General features: G+C 53.0%; 7 protein-coding genes across 7 annotated transcripts; 3 read left to right on the top strand and 4 right to left on the bottom strand.

Moving 5' to 3' along the window:
* Window positions 1–670: 670 nt before the first annotated feature.
* P170DRAFT_354351 (glycoside hydrolase family 43 protein) lies at window positions 671–1709 on the top strand (the record flags this gene model as incomplete). The annotated part of the gene is made up of 2 exons (XM_024844028.1): window positions 671–979; window positions 1035–1709. 2 exons carry the CDS (start codon window positions 671–673, stop codon window positions 1707–1709), a joined length of 984 nt encoding a protein of 327 aa, XP_024706266.1.
* A 372-nt stretch (window positions 1710–2081) lies between these two features.
* P170DRAFT_425259 (BCS1 and AAA domain-containing protein) lies at window positions 2082–3776 on the bottom strand (the record flags this gene model as incomplete). Its single annotated transcript, XM_024847619.1, has 1 exon — window positions 2082–3776. The coding sequence occupies one exon, from the start codon at window positions 3774–3776 to the stop codon at window positions 2082–2084; it is 1695 nt and encodes a 564-aa protein (XP_024706267.1).
* A 1327-nt stretch (window positions 3777–5103) lies between these two features.
* P170DRAFT_474514 (alkaline phosphatase family protein) lies at window positions 5104–7346 on the bottom strand (the record flags this gene model as incomplete). Its single annotated transcript, XM_024853156.1, has 3 exons — window positions 5104–5504; window positions 5555–6821; window positions 6885–7346. 3 exons carry the CDS (start codon window positions 7344–7346, stop codon window positions 5104–5106), a joined length of 2130 nt encoding a protein of 709 aa, XP_024706268.1.
* A 157-nt stretch (window positions 7347–7503) lies between these two features.
* P170DRAFT_157409 (uncharacterized protein) lies at window positions 7504–8258 on the bottom strand. Its single transcript, XM_024842547.1, has one exon. The coding sequence runs from the start codon at window positions 8155–8157 to the stop codon at window positions 7681–7683; it is 477 nt and encodes a 158-aa protein (XP_024706269.1). The 5' UTR covers window positions 8158–8258; the 3' UTR covers window positions 7504–7680.
* Window positions 8259–8891: 633 nt separating this feature from the next.
* P170DRAFT_425261 (uncharacterized protein) lies at window positions 8892–9721 on the top strand (the record flags this gene model as incomplete). Its single annotated transcript, XM_024847620.1, has 2 exons — window positions 8892–9002; window positions 9050–9721. The coding sequence occupies 2 exons, from the start codon at window positions 8892–8894 to the stop codon at window positions 9719–9721; spliced, it is 783 nt and encodes a 260-aa protein (XP_024706270.1).
* A 924-nt stretch (window positions 9722–10645) lies between these two features.
* P170DRAFT_425262 (GTP cyclohydrolase II) lies at window positions 10646–11687 on the top strand (the record flags this gene model as incomplete). The annotated part of the gene is made up of 2 exons (XM_024847621.1): window positions 10646–11608; window positions 11661–11687. 2 exons carry the CDS (start codon window positions 10646–10648, stop codon window positions 11685–11687), a joined length of 990 nt encoding a protein of 329 aa, XP_024706271.1.
* A 231-nt stretch (window positions 11688–11918) lies between these two features.
* On the bottom strand, window positions 11919–14328 carry P170DRAFT_463998 (uncharacterized protein; the record flags this gene model as incomplete). Its single annotated transcript, XM_024852210.1, has 1 exon — window positions 11919–14328. Exon 1 carries the CDS (start codon window positions 14295–14297, stop codon window positions 11919–11921), a length of 2379 nt encoding a protein of 792 aa, XP_024706272.1. The 5' UTR covers window positions 14298–14328.
* Window positions 14329–14502: the final 174 nt, after the last annotated feature.

Genomic DNA, 14502 nt, shown 5'->3' on the forward strand with positions numbered 1-14502 from the left:
AATCCCCTGCAGCGTAGCCCAGTGACCGAGTACAGTGCCATGACCAAGAGGCGCCTGTCAATTGCCTCGGAACAATGGAAGTATGGACAGCCTTGCGGCGCTTGCATGCAGCAGGGTTGCTCAAAGCGTCCAGACTCTGCCACGCCGGCCAAGATCTTCCCCCCCGGTATTGGTATTAGGGACTATTATTGACCTCAGATCACTCTTTGATTTGATCCACCAAGCCCCGAAACTATGTCAAATGGCGTTCGGCAACTGATCCCCACTTTTCCTGCTGAATGTTCCTTCCAGGGGCTTGGCGATGCGTCCCATACTCGGTCCAGCAGACCCAGTTGCCATTTGGACGCCTGCCCATCAAATGACCGATGATTTCGTCTACCGGATGAAACCTTCCAATTTGCCCTATTCCATCCTGGGGCCAAATGCGGTCGACAAGAAATGGTACGGGGGCCGATCACTTACTTCCTCCGAGAGGAGGGGGTGTTGTCAAGTATTAAAAGCTGGACGCATCCTGAAGGTTTGCATGCATTTTGGTAGACATCCTCTCTTCGTTCTCGGCCATTGTCTAAGTGTCTTCCAGCCTCATTTTCTCACCTGCTGACATTCTTCTTCCATTCCTCTTTGAAGATCTTCGTTTTGTGTTCCGGGGACGTTTAGTCTAGTAGTAACCATGTGGTATTCTCAACTATCCTCATGGACTCTGGGCCTGGCCCTGGTGACAGGGGTCTTGGCTTCTCCCCTTGAGAAACGAGCAGCAGGATCTCGGCTAGTTATTGACTCCGACTTCCCCGATCCCAGCTTTGTGGGCACCCCCGAGGGAACTTGGTATGCATTTGGCACCAACGGAAATGGGAAGCGCGTGCAGGTCGCTACTTCGCCAGACTTCAAGACGTGGACTCTCACGAACAAGGAAGCATTGCCTACTCTTGCGGGGTGGGAAACAGAGATTGATCATTGGGCTCCTGACGTAGTCCAACGCGTATGTCTTTATCCAAGTGCCCTAGTCCTTTCTCAAACACTCACAAGCTGTGCAGAAAGATGGAAAATACGTGCTGTACTACTCCGGCGAAGCCAAAGAGATGGTTAGACACCACTGTGTAGGGGTCGCCGTTTCCCAGGGCACAGATCCAGCCGGGCCCTACATCCCCAACCCCGAACCTCTATCATGCCGCCTCGACCAAGGCGGCTCGATCGACCCCGCCGGCTTCCTCGACAAGGATGGTAGTCGATACGTCGTCTTCAAAGTGGACGGCAACAGCATCGGCAACGGCGGCGACTGCAACAACGGCATTGAGCCTTTGAAACCGACCCCCATTCTACTGCAGAAAGTCAAGGACGACGGATTCACCCTCGACGGGCCAGCCGTGCAGATCCTGGACCGCGACGCCAGCGACGGACCGTTAGTCGAGGCGCCCAACCTCATCTTACACGGTGACACATACTTCCTCTTCTACTCCACCCATTGTTTCACCGACCCCAAGTACGATGTGCGCTATGCGACCTCGAAATCCATCACGGGGCCGTATGTCAAGAACGGCCACAAGCTGTTCAAGACTGGCGATTACGGCCTGACTTCCCCTGGGGGAGGCACGGTCTGTGGCTGCGGCGATCGTATTCTCTTCCATGGGTTCTGTGATGCCAATAAGAGTAAGCGATGTACGTATGCTGCAGATCTTTCGATCCAAGGGGACAGCGTTACGGTTTTATGATTGAGTATTTGACTAGAGGTCTTGTGAATTCAAAGTTTGGCATATGATTTGTTCAATTGATTTTGGGATTTTAGCGCTGTGGCTGTTCTGACATCGGTTTTAAAATCGGTCTTGGATGGCTGGACATGAAATATTTTGTTCTATATATGAGACCCCTTTTGTTAATGCAACATTTTTGAAATTATTTCAACTGCCTTACAGATCCTACCTTCCTTCAACCCCGACAGAGCCAAAATTGAAAATTGATAGAGCGTCTACAGCAATGTGAGATAAATGGGGTTCGATAATTCGTGAGTGAGATTGGTGCTTTATTCATGGAGAGAAGGGTATCTAGTTCTAATGCATGTCTCTATTTCTATTCCAGGAAAAGAGTTAAACGCCAGACGAAGCCAGCGGATTCTCCTTCTCCTTGCGCTTCGACCGAGTGCGTTCCACCCACTCCTCGGCACCATTGATGGCGCTTTCAGGATCATCCTTGTGGTTCAAAAGGTATCCCTGAATCTCAGCAGCCGTGAACTCGGACGGAGGCACACGCAATGCGAACTCCGACGCGAGCCCCTGGACTTTCTCACGCGAGATACGATGCCACGGGGCCTCAATGACATCGCCCTTTTCCTTTCGCTTCTGCTCCTCCAACGCCATGGCTCTTCCCCGAGGCAGCCGAACGTCGCCCTCGAGGGATGAATAAATGGCCGTAAAGAGCTCACTGATGTCCTCGGACTCGGCATACCCAAACTCAACGGACATATCCACACGTCCCGGACGAAGAAGCGCCGCATCCAATTTATCCGGGTGGTTGGTCGTCATCACGAGAATCCGGCCCTCGCTCGCCGCCACGCCATCAATGACATTCAGCAGCCCGGACAGCGACACACCCTGCTTCGCAGTCGTGGTGGCCTCCTCTGAACCCGTCTCCTTCTCCTTCTGCTCGCCTCCCTTCTCCCCATCACCCAGCGTCCTCTCCTTCGCCATTCCGGCGCAATCCACATCCTCCAAGAGAACAATGCACCGCCTCGGCAGCTCATGGAACAGACTCATCAGATCATCCTCGCCGAAGCTCTTCGAGCTCAGATTCAGCAGATACAGCGACAGCCCTAGCATGCCGGATGCCGCGAAGCACAAACTCGTCTTGCCCGTCCCAGGCGGCCCATGCAGCAAATACCCCCGACGATACGGGATGCCGCGATTCGAGTACCAGCGCCTCGTCCGCGGGTGCAAATACTCCTTGATATCATCGATGAACGCCTGCTTGCGCTCCGCCGCCAACACCACCGTCGACAGCGGCCTCGGCGCCCGCGACATGCACCTCGTCCAGTCGACATACTCGCCGGGGGACTTCTGCGCGCGGTAAATCACCGTCGTATTCAAGTCCCGCGCCACATACGCTCTCTGAGCCTCCACCAACAACTCCTTCAGAATAGTCGGATCCCGGCCCAAACACGCAAGATAGAGCCGTTCAGGCGTCAACCGCGAGTAGAAACTGGCCTTGTTGTTATTATCCTCCTTCACGCGCATGAACGCCAGCAGCCTCCGCCGAAACCAGAAATAGTGCGTCCCCTCCGCCGGCGTGAACCGCAGCCGCTTGTACTTGTCGCGGTTCTTCGCCTTCGCCCAGTACGCGTCAAACGAGACCAGCACGTTCCCGTGCTCGTCGTACTCGTTGTCTTCGGAGTCGGAGTCCTCCGAGTCGGAATCGTAGTACGACCGGCCGCCGGATCCGCCGGTGCGTGTGCCGGCTACGAAGTGCGTCGTGCGGTTCGTGAACGGCTGCTGTGCCAGCCAGAACATCAGGTAGCTGTAGATTTCGTCGTCGAGGCGGATCTCGGCTTTGGAGACGCAGTGTGTCTCGATGAGGTGGCGGATGCGGGACGAGGTGTACTTCAGCGAGGCGAGGAGGACTACGCAGCCGAGGACGTAGGGGAGGTATCGGGTCGGGTCGATGTGGAGGTGGTTGATTAGGATGCGCGAGATGAAGGAGTAGCCTGGGATGAAGGCCTCGAGGATGGCGGTGTCGGAGGGGGTGAGGAGGGTGGAGTTGGAGGGAGGGTTGAGGGTGAGGTTTGCCATTGTGGTGGGTTGGTTTGGCAATGAATTGAGGTAGGGAGTATATGATGTCCAGGAATGAAAGGGTATAATCGAGAAGATAACAAGAACCGACTCAATCCCAGAGCCAAGGCGAATAGATTGAAGACAGAGAGACCCCGACACCCTCTATTCTATACCAGACAGAAACCGACTCAACATATTCACGAAGAAGCGAATATTCACCTCCTTATATATCCATCTTCATTCACCAGCCATCCATCCAGCCAGGCAAGTGACACAGGTGCCCGAGTGCCCAGGCAGAAACTCCACAGCTAGGCACTAAGCATCCTGAGCGATGAATCCAACCCAATCAATCGACCATGAATCATCCGCCACTGCCACACTGACATGACTAACCAGAGCCTGCCATTCCTTGCCGCAGTCATACCGCAAAGAATGCCGCAGCTAGACGCGCAAGGCTGGCATTGTGGGTCGTTTGACTCACGATCGGCGTCCCGATTCGTAGTAGGGAGTGGATGATCATGATGGGTATGGTTCATCTGCTATTCATGGCTGTGGCTGTTGGGGTGCGGGATTTTTGGGTCTAATTTTTGTCTTTCAGCTGTGGGTTGGAAGGATGCAGGGAGGATCTCTGGATGAAGGATGAAGTCATGGCGTTGAGTTGCTGCCTGTGGGTGCCTAGGTTGTACCTGAGGCTGAAACATTTCCCGTCATTTGATCCTACTGATAGGCGCAGGTAGTAGTGTCTATTGGTGCTATTTGTGAAGATGGCATGGCCAATCCGTGCGCTGTAATATATTCGGGTTGATCCCATTTTAAAATGAGCCTCAGTGGAAAAGCCAAGATGGATATTAAATAAGCTAATATACCTAGAGTCGCTTTATGGCCCTATAAAATCCCCGCATGACACGTGGTGATGATATAGATCCGTGTCCTGCTTAGTTTGCTGTGACCCTGTCGGACTGGCCAAAGCTCAGCTCCTGGTAAGTGTATAAATCTGGCCAATGAGAGCCTATTTTCAGAGACACAGTGATCAAAGCTGACTTTTGACGAGTGAGCCAAGCCGAATCAAGTCCTGCAGGCAGAATCAACCCCGCTTGATTCCGTGTCGTGCCAGCCTTGCACCATCTTTTGTAGTAAACTTTCAGATCAGTATGCAGAAAAAGGACGAAAAGATGAAAAATAAACGAAAAAGAAGACAACGATATATCCTCTAACAAGGCAGTGTGCCAAAAACAATGGGTATCTTGAAGTATTATCGCCGGCCAATCGGCCCCACAGCTGGCGCATAGGCGCAAAGAAACAAGTCAAAATGGAAAATAGAATAAAAGAAGATGTTTCTAAATGATCAATCCGAGGTCCAAAAATTGTCTTTTACCGTCTCATATGTATCAGTGGCCCAATCCTTAGCGTCTTCAAGTTTGCTCCAGAGAGTCCCCCACCAGGTAGGGCCTTTCTCATCGTCGCTTTCTGGGTTGGATTCAGGTTGAGGTTCAGGTTGCGGCTCAGGCTGGGGCTCGGGTTCTTTGCTAGGTGCGGGCTTGTCAGAGGGAATGCTAGCCGGAGTCTTCGTGGGAGCTACACTGGGAGTAGGACTGCTGGCGGGAGGGTCGGGAGGATTGTCAAGAGGAGGCGTATTTTCATCGGAATGGATCCCAACCGGCTTCAGAGGAAGACGCAACGTTCCGTTGTTCGGAAGAGGCTTGATGCCCAAGGTATCACAAATGATGTTGTATACGTTGACATTTTCTGCAAGGGTTAGCATATCCACCAAAGCATTACAGCACAGCGGTACTTACGGAAAGGCTCTAGTCGGCTATTGCGCTCATGGGGAAATGAAGGTCCCCTGGCGACAAAGATAGCCCGCATGAGAGGGTGCTCGTGGTCGTAGCCATGAATACCTTTCGGATGGTACTCTTCTCCTTTCTCCAGGGCCTGTTCAGCGTCGAAATCAGGCCGCTCAACAATCGCCCATCCGGTTTTCGGGATGATCCACAGGGGAGCTATGCGGTCATTGTTCTTGAAGTGGTAGCGTTCCGGCATGCTCTCGCGAGTGTAGACCTCCACGGCATCGGAGTGGTTTGCAGCGATGTTCTCTAGCTGGTCCTGGAGGGTCTTCAAATCTTCTTCCCGCTTAGGGCGTATTCCACGCAGCGGCCACCCATCAATGCGGTCAACCAGATCCATGTCGATAAAGTCATCCAGTTGCACCAGCCGCTCGGTAGCGGTTGAAGCCATACCATGATCAGACACGATCACAACGTTCACGATCTCCGTGAGATTACGGTCTTGGAGACCAGAGAAAAGATTTCCAAGCATGGTGTCGACGTCAGAAATTGTGCCGCGAATCTCCGTACTGTTCGGACCGTATTTATGACCATGCGCATCTACATTGGGCACGTAGAACGCGATGAATTGAGGCCGTTCAGAGGTGTCCAAAGTTTCATCCTCAGAACCTGGCATGTCCAAGAACTCCAACACGCGATTGACCTTTCGCGGTAGCGTCTCGGATCCATTGTACTCATCCAAGATACTAGGCTCCACACCTCCAATATGTGCCTCCGAGCCGGGCCACATGTGGATAGCGGTTCTCAGTCCATGGGTTTCGGCGGTCATCCACAGAGGCTCCGCATTCCACCACTTGGGCTGCATGCTGACGGAGGGGTGTGTGTAGTAAAACTCCTCCTGCGACGTCGGATCCCAGAAAGTATTTCCCACTATGCCATGGCTTTCAGGATACAAGCCTGTAACGAGAGTGAAATGGTTCGGAAAGGTGACGCTGGGAAAGCTGGGCAGCATGTACTGCGGAGAAACGCCATCGGCGATGAACGAGTTTAACGTCGGAGTGAGACCACGGTTGAGAAAGTCGGCTCTGAAGCCATCAAGCGAGATTAGGATAGTGGTTGATGCAAACAAGGCGGAACCGTTAGAGAGTAGGGGAGGCGGCCGCGAATGCGACGCGCGGAATTTCGACGATGCTTTATAGGCGCCTAATAGACAGATGAGGAATAAAACGAATACAGCGGAAAAGAGGAGCGCAAGCTTGCGCCACGAGACCGGGCGTGTCTGCAGAAAAGACAAGATCACATCAGCTAGGTCAATAGTCAACAACAATGGCAACGCTCATACCTCCTCGTGGTTATATTTTTCTTTGATGGTTTGTCCCAAGTCAGAAGAAGACGAGGAGCTAAGCAGAGAGGCCTCGTCTTCCCGGTGACCTTCTTCCATCTCATACATCAGCTCCCCCGATTCCGACAGTTTCTGGCGCTCCTTCCGTGCATCTCGGCGAGCTTGCCTCCGCTGTTGACGTTCCCGCTTTCCAATCTTGACGCCACTGCTGCTGGGACTGAATATGCGGCGAAGACCATGAGCAGGACCTTTCCTCGTCAAGAGCTTCTCCGTTTCCTCCTCGTCGTCCAGAACGGTGCGATCGTGTTCAGCTAGTTCCAACGTGGTACGGGAATGGCGGAGGAATTCGTCATCTTCCGAGTCCGAGTCCTGCTCGGATGGAGATCGTAACGACTCGGCGTCTTCGTCATAGTCGCCAGGAGAGAGAAGAGAGTGACTGTGGCGCTGACGCTGCGAAGGCATGAGGAATGATGGGGACCCAGGTGTTCATGGATTGAGTTGAATCCACCGAAGGAAGATAGATAGGGGCGATCATCCTCCGGTTCGCGCTGACTCAGCGAGGGTCATCCTTTCTCCGCTCCAACGAGATCCGAGACATTCATCAATCTGCAACGCCTGAGTTATTCTGGAGCAGACATCGGAGATCAGACCCATTGTTCTCGATAACTCGTTCTGCTTTTGCGGCCTGATTCCCGATGATTGTGCCAACCATGATCTACAGACTAACTCTCGGATGCTATGGGACTCGTTAGGGAGATGTTCGATAACAAAGAACGAAATGAAAGCATCTTCGACATTATGGTCGAAAATTGTCCTTTAGGACAGATGCCAAAGTCACTGGCATTTCTCTCAAAGCTGAAACGCCGAGGTGGTGCAATATTTGACTAGTACGCTCCTTAGTCTGGCTCTCAACACTGTATCTCTCGCGTGCCATAGAGCAAGTGATTTGCTGGCAACAATAGCAAGAGTCTTGACCAACGAGCCCAAGTTCTTCAGCTGAACTCCAAAGTTGGCTATGAAGGTAAAGGCAGAAGCCCTCAACAAGCAACATGCCAACCGGTGCATGATCTAGCGCGGTCTGGATTGGTAGACAATTCCCAAGCCAGGCACATAGATCCATGGCAGCGCTAGAACAGCTTCTGGTCGCTTTCTGGACCATTCTATTCGAAGGCCTTGCGGTATTCCCGAACCACTGCTTATTCTGAAGTTTGAACGCTACGATGATGTGACAGTGGACAGTAACAGTGGCGCATAGCAGAAGGATGATCGACATTCCCTGGAATGTATTGAGTACCAATCAAGCGCTCCATGAAGTTTGTCGATATTACTAATGAACGAAGACGGTTTTGTCCCTTGGAGGCCCGGATCTCCAGAAACAATGCGGCCTGTTCCCGTGCATGAGCCCATGGATGCTTTCATCCTTCTGCCTGGTTCCGCTCAATGTCCATTGTGTCCCCGGAGCATGCTTCCGGCCTTCATTGGCTGATTGTCGATACCTGTGACGGATTTACTGCGCAGGAATGGATCGACATGCCGTTCTGCTTCCGGCCCTGAGAATACTTGCCTTTTTGGGAGCCCAAGGCTGAAGACGTCGTATCACGTGATATGACATTCCCTTTGCGTTTCTCTCTTCCAGCAGTCGGACTCATACAGTCCAGGCCCATTTTCGCAGAGAACTAAGCCTTTTTGCCTCACGATGGCACCGATCCGGATTCAGACCTACCCCGGAGGTGTAAAACGCTCACACCATGTCTCCTGTCCGATTCCGGAGAGGTTTCTTCGTGAAGACAAGGACAAGTTCTCAACTCGGATGAGAAGTTGATGCCGGATCGGTATGATCAAGAGCAATATAAAATACTCCCATTAGTCCTGGTGGCTGGTTATTCTTCTCTATCATTCTTCCTCGCATACTTTGTCAAAAAAGCCACCGCCGTCTATCTTTCCGCAGGCCACGCACCAGCCATCAAAGATTATCTTTCAGATCATTCTTGCCTTAATCTTTTCGCAATGCACTTCTCTACCCACGTTGTGACTGCCTTGGCCATCGCGGCTGGTACTGCTAGCGCCGCTGATCTTCAACAGAGGGGAAACGCTATTACTACGACCATCTGTGAAACAGTAACTTCCTTCTTCCATATTTGCAGGTTTAATCTAATATCGCTCAGAGTGTGATCAATGTCCCTCATGCTACCGCCCCAGCTGGTCACCCCGAGGCACCCGCTGCTCAGCATAGTGCCCCCGCCGGTCACCCTGAAGCTCCTGCTGCCCAGTCCAGTGCTCCCGCTGGTGGCAAGCCTGAGGAACCGGCTGCTCACCCCAGCGGCCCCGGTGGCAAGCCGGAAACCCACCACCAAGGCAAGCCCGAGGCCCCTGCTGGAAACCCCAGCGCTCCTGCTGGTAGCCCTGAGGGTTCTAGCGGCCACCCCAGTGCTCCTGTGAGCCAGCCCAGCGGCAAGCCCGAGGGACACCCCAGCGCCCCCGTCTCTGAGCCCAGCTCGCACCCGGCCCACTCGAGCGCTCCTGGCTCCAAGCCCAGCGTCCCCATCATCCACTCCAGTGCTCAGGCCAGTCCTCCCGTCTCCGAGGCACCCAAGGCCACCCCCAGCATCTCTCTGCCCAAGTACCACAACTCCACCACCCCCAAGTACCACAACTCGACTACTCCCCAGTCCACCAGCTCCTCTGGCGGTCATGGCGGCAACGGTGGTGACAACGGCGGTGAGGTTCCCAAGCCCACCGCCACCGGCTTCACTCCTGCCAACCCCGGCTCCAAGATCATCATTCCCGGCCTTGCGGTTGCGGGCAGCGTCGCCATGGGACTGCTTCTCGTGGCCTAAGCTTGAGACGACATGGTAATTCTTTCATTTGATCAACACGTTTTTTTTTTCTTGTGTTGGTCTCGAAGTGAGCTAGCGAAGCCATTGGACGGCCTCGGTGACACTCTCTTTCATGATGATGTTTTCCTTTTGTCTTTATAATGGGTACTGGCTCTACCGATTCATTCTTCTGAATGCTTCTTAATATCTACTGTCAAACAAAAGGCGTCTTTGGTCTGATTACTTTTCTGTGGTTTCGTTCGGTTTTATGCACTCGATAATTCTAATAGATTTCATTATTTCCTTATTATTCGTATACTTCTTTGCCTGAAACTCTAAACGTTACCACCGCTAACCCCTTGACAGATGAGCGTGGGCCGAGTTAGGTAGAAGAGGTCCATATCCAGGCCTGTATCGGGACCTCTTCTTACAAAGGCTACCCTTTTTTGCAAGAGGCATATACCCCCATGGATGTATCCTGGAGCTACGAACCTCTCTTTTGATTTCAAAGGCAGATTCTTCCTTGTAGCTTTCGTTACAGCTGTCAAAGGCTACTGACAGCCCACAGCATTCGATCAAAAAGGTCAAGCCCCTGTCGATCAAACACTTGATGCCGCCATCCCAGTCGGGGCTCTGATCAAGGGAGAAACCACGCACTTCGACACTTCTCTGACGCGGACTCGCGTGCATTGATTCGTGTTCACCGCGAAATGGCGGTTTCAGCCATTCGTTGGCTGCTGATCCTTTCTCCCGAGGAGCAAGGAGGCTTCGGGATCTCGAGGGACGGGGACTAACCGTGCTGTCGATCCTATATGGCGCGCCGCGAATAATGAATCAAAGTGTTCACTGACGGATGCAAGGGGGAGAGACAAACACGAAGTGCCATAAAAAAGCCGCATCACCCGTGGCAGGCCTTTGTAGAGAAAACATCGAACAAAATTCACAATGTACACGACTACCTACAATACCGAACTACCACCCAATTATGGCGATAGCAGTGACATGATCACCCTCAAGGCGACTTCGCAGTCGCCCAGTCCCGTCTCAGCTCCTATATATGAACCAGACGATACGCCGCGTTTGACGACGCCCAGAGTCTCCGGCGTGGAAGCTCCTACACCTTCTCTGCCCACCGTTGAATGTACCGTCCGCGCGCGAATCCCGACAACCACAGGCTCCGAGCTATGGCTGCACCTCTACAGGAACGACACCGACGACAAAGAACATCTAGCCTTTGTATTTGGCAACCAGATCCAAAGCCGCAGTTTAAACCGGACAACGAAGGAGGAGACAGAAATGGAGCGCATGGTGCGCGGCGCCTACAGGGGAACATTGTCGCCGGAGCGAATCAGCAGCCATTGTCATGAAAATAATGGCTCTGCTGAATCCGAGTCCTCGTGTCCAGTCTCAGTGCCAAAGCTCACGCTGGTGCGCGTCCATTCGGAATGCTACACCGGCGAGACAGCGTGGTCGGCGAGATGCGACTGCGGCGAGCAACTTGATCAGGCAGCCCGTATGGTGACGGCGGCTGGGAACGGGGTTATTGTTTATCTGCGACAGGAGGGCCGGGGAATCGGTCTGGCAGATAAGTTGAAAGCTTATAATCTCCAAGATATGGGGCTTGATACGGTCGATGCGAACTTGTCCCTAGGGCGACCTGCAGATGGACGGACGTATGGCATCGCGACGGCGATCCTGGTGGATCTTGGTCTGGGAAACGATACGGGCTGTTCTGGGGGGATTCAGTTGTTGACCAATAACCCGGAGAAAATGTGCACGGTTGAAGGTCTGCATGGGGAGATCACTGTTAAGGAACGAGTGCCTATCGTTCCGGAAGCGTGGCAGGCAGGTTCTGGTGAGGACCAGGGCAGCAGAGATTCGGAGCTCTGTGGATATTTACAGACAAAGGTGAGACTTTTTAATACGATTTTCAAAGTTCATGATATTGATTGCGATTTAGATTGATAAGATGGGGCATCTTATGTGAATGGCGACGTATAACACCAGGTTTGATTCTACATAGATATAGATCTATTCGAAGTACTGTACTATAATTGGAACACCTGTATGTTACGCCAGCCAGTTTTAGTAGGAAGGGAGAAAAATAGAACAAAAAAAATCATAAATACCATCTCAGCTGTCTCACATGGCTCTCCTGGGCTCGATACGAACAATAAACTTGATTAAATAATAGCCCTCATAATCTGCGATGCATAAACTACTCAATGATCCACATCCTCTCCACCAACTGAGCATCGTCGTCGACATCTTGCTGTCCCTGGTCCAACTCATTCGCTGTCCCGAGTATTTCTAAGGTGGCCACAGACTCGAATTTAAAAACCCTGTCAGCCTGTTTCCCGTCCGTCGAGCAATTTGAATCTCTGGACGTCGACACCACGGCGGCCACCATCGGCACCCCAGGAACCATTTTCATTGTATGGTCCCAGAAGATCACGTATAAGCCGCGTTCTGGGGATTGTTTCCTGTCACTGGAATCCACAATCTTTTCTTCAGCCAGCTCATCCCCCTTTCTCGATCCCTCAGCCCGCTGTACTACAAATCTCACCCTCGGACCATTTTCCAGTCGAGCATTGATAGTCAGACACTGAAGGTCGTCCAGAGTACAAGACGACGGCAGAGCCAGCCCGGGGTACTTCACCGCGAAGCCCTGCCCCGTCACCACCCGCCCAGGGGTAGTATCACCCAAAGGCACCGTGATGCCGAAGACCTTCGAGCTCCCAAACTGACTCACGGCCCACGTCCAGCCCGGCTCGGCCATTCGCGGGCCCATCATGAACAGCAGGCCTTGCGGGAGATGGCTCTCCGTCCTCAGCAGCGCATGCATTCGCTTCTCGAATGGGACACCGCGAAGCGAATTCAACTCCCACCCCACGAGGCTGGCCATGCACAGGAACTGGTCCTCTTTTCGGCTGGTCGAGCGATACAGCGCGGCCATGTAGGCTTGCATGATGGCGTTGCAGCGCTTGCGGATCTCTCGATCCAAAGAAGGTGGTCCGCTCGTGCTTTTCATCCCGATCATCTTGCGGTCTGGGCGGTCGGTGACGTTGAGTCGGAGGGTGAGGAAGCTCCAGTAGAAGCTCCGCGCGTCGGCGTGCGGCGTGGCGTAGACCTGTCTGCTCCGCGGCTCGATCCACCCGCCCCTTTTGAGGCTGTGGTTTCCGTTGGGTCCGTATTCCGTTTGGAGTTCGAAGAAGCCATCTGCGAACTTGATATACAGCCTTTGCGCGCAGACTCCCTCTTGCAGCGTCCACAGCCGTCGCATCCAGGGGGAGAGGGAAATGCGCATGAATGCTTCGGTGGATACGCCCTGTGGGGAGGCTTGTAACTCTGCGTCGAGGACAACGACCCGGAAGGCGTCCTCGTAGATGCGTTTCATGGATCGAATTGCCTGCGTCCGGACCTCGCGGTACTTTGCTTCGACTGGGATGCAGAGGGTGTCCATCCAGAAGAGGAGCGAGGGGCCCTGGAACTTCCTGCTCAGAGTGTTGAAGGCACCCATGTTAATCAGCGACAGGGTGCCGACTTTCGAGAGCACTTCGTCGAGGATACCTTGGATGCGCAGGATCTGACACCGAGGCAACGTGTTCCGGACGGGATTTCCCAACCCGTCAGACCAGACATGGGAGAATGCGATAAACTGTTTCCCACGTTTGTACGGTTCCGCTGCGATCTTGAGATATGGTCGTGTCTTCGTCGTTTGGATAGAAACGAGCGGGATCTGACCGGATTGAATGATGGACACAATCTCATCGATAGGGGGCCCGAGATGTGCACAGTCACATCCCTCGGTGCTGTGCTGCGTTTGGTATGTGGTTTCATCCAATTGACGCGCAACACAAACCGTATCTGAGCAGCTCGAGTGATCCAATCGTGGGGTCTCTTTGGGTCGTTTGAGCTGAGTCGCATAGTATGCCGAGGCGGATGAGAACGTACGAGAGACCATGTTCATCTCACTAGGGCATCGGCGCTCTTCGATCATGCGCGAAATGGGAAGATAGGCGCATGGAAACGAGAAGTTTATCAAAGGGCATTCGTATTGGAAGTCCCACTGGCTAAATAGCGCGGTGCAGAAGTATTCACCCAAGTGGCGGATTGAAAGATCGATATCCGCCGGCAATGGCCAGACATGGGATCCAGTTCTGAAGGTGTTAAGCATGCAGAGCTTCGATAAAGTGCTCAAACAAGTCTCGATGTCTTGCACTATAGCTTGCGCGGAAGAATAATCGGCTTGTATCAGCTCCCTGATCTCTAACAAGCGCCGATGAATATGCTGATCCAGCAGCTTGGTGGTGACGATTCCAAAGCCGGTTTCAGTGTCCCATCTCACGTAGTCCGATTTCGACACGTTGTTTCCCAGAACCACCCAAAGAACACCGAAATACAGCCAGTCCTGCAAGAAGGCCGCAGTCTCGTGTGGTGGGCGCTGGGAGAAATCCCCGTCAAATAATCGGTCCTTAGACAACCCTGCGCGCTCGGGGTAAGATGACCAGTCCATCTGATCATACGCATGTGGGCTAAGGCAGGGAATGCGTAGGGGAGGATAGGCCGGATCGGTTACTTCTTCGATATGATCCATAGTTCCCAAGGACTCTCTTGTCGAATGACAAAAGCTCGAAATGTAGTCCGCTTCGGATTGCTGGAGAGAAGGATTCGAGTTCGGGAATCACTTGCCCCTTCTTGCTAGCTTGTTATCCACGTAAGCAGAGAGCTAGCGCCTTGTCCTGGGTCTATAAGAGAAGACAGTAGCAGGTCGGAGAATCTGTAGGTTGCAGGTATTAGAC

Source organism: Aspergillus steynii (assembly GCF_002849105.1).
Source record: "Aspergillus steynii IBT 23096 chromosome Unknown P170scaffold_3, whole genome shotgun sequence".
Classification (NCBI taxonomy): Eukaryota; Fungi; Ascomycota; class Eurotiomycetes; order Eurotiales; family Aspergillaceae; genus Aspergillus; species Aspergillus steynii.

Coding starts and splice junctions, on each gene's coding strand:
- P170DRAFT_157409 (XM_024842547.1), bottom strand. CDS start 8,157: ATGTCGATCATCCTTCTGCTATGCGCCACTGTTACTGTCCACTGTCAC.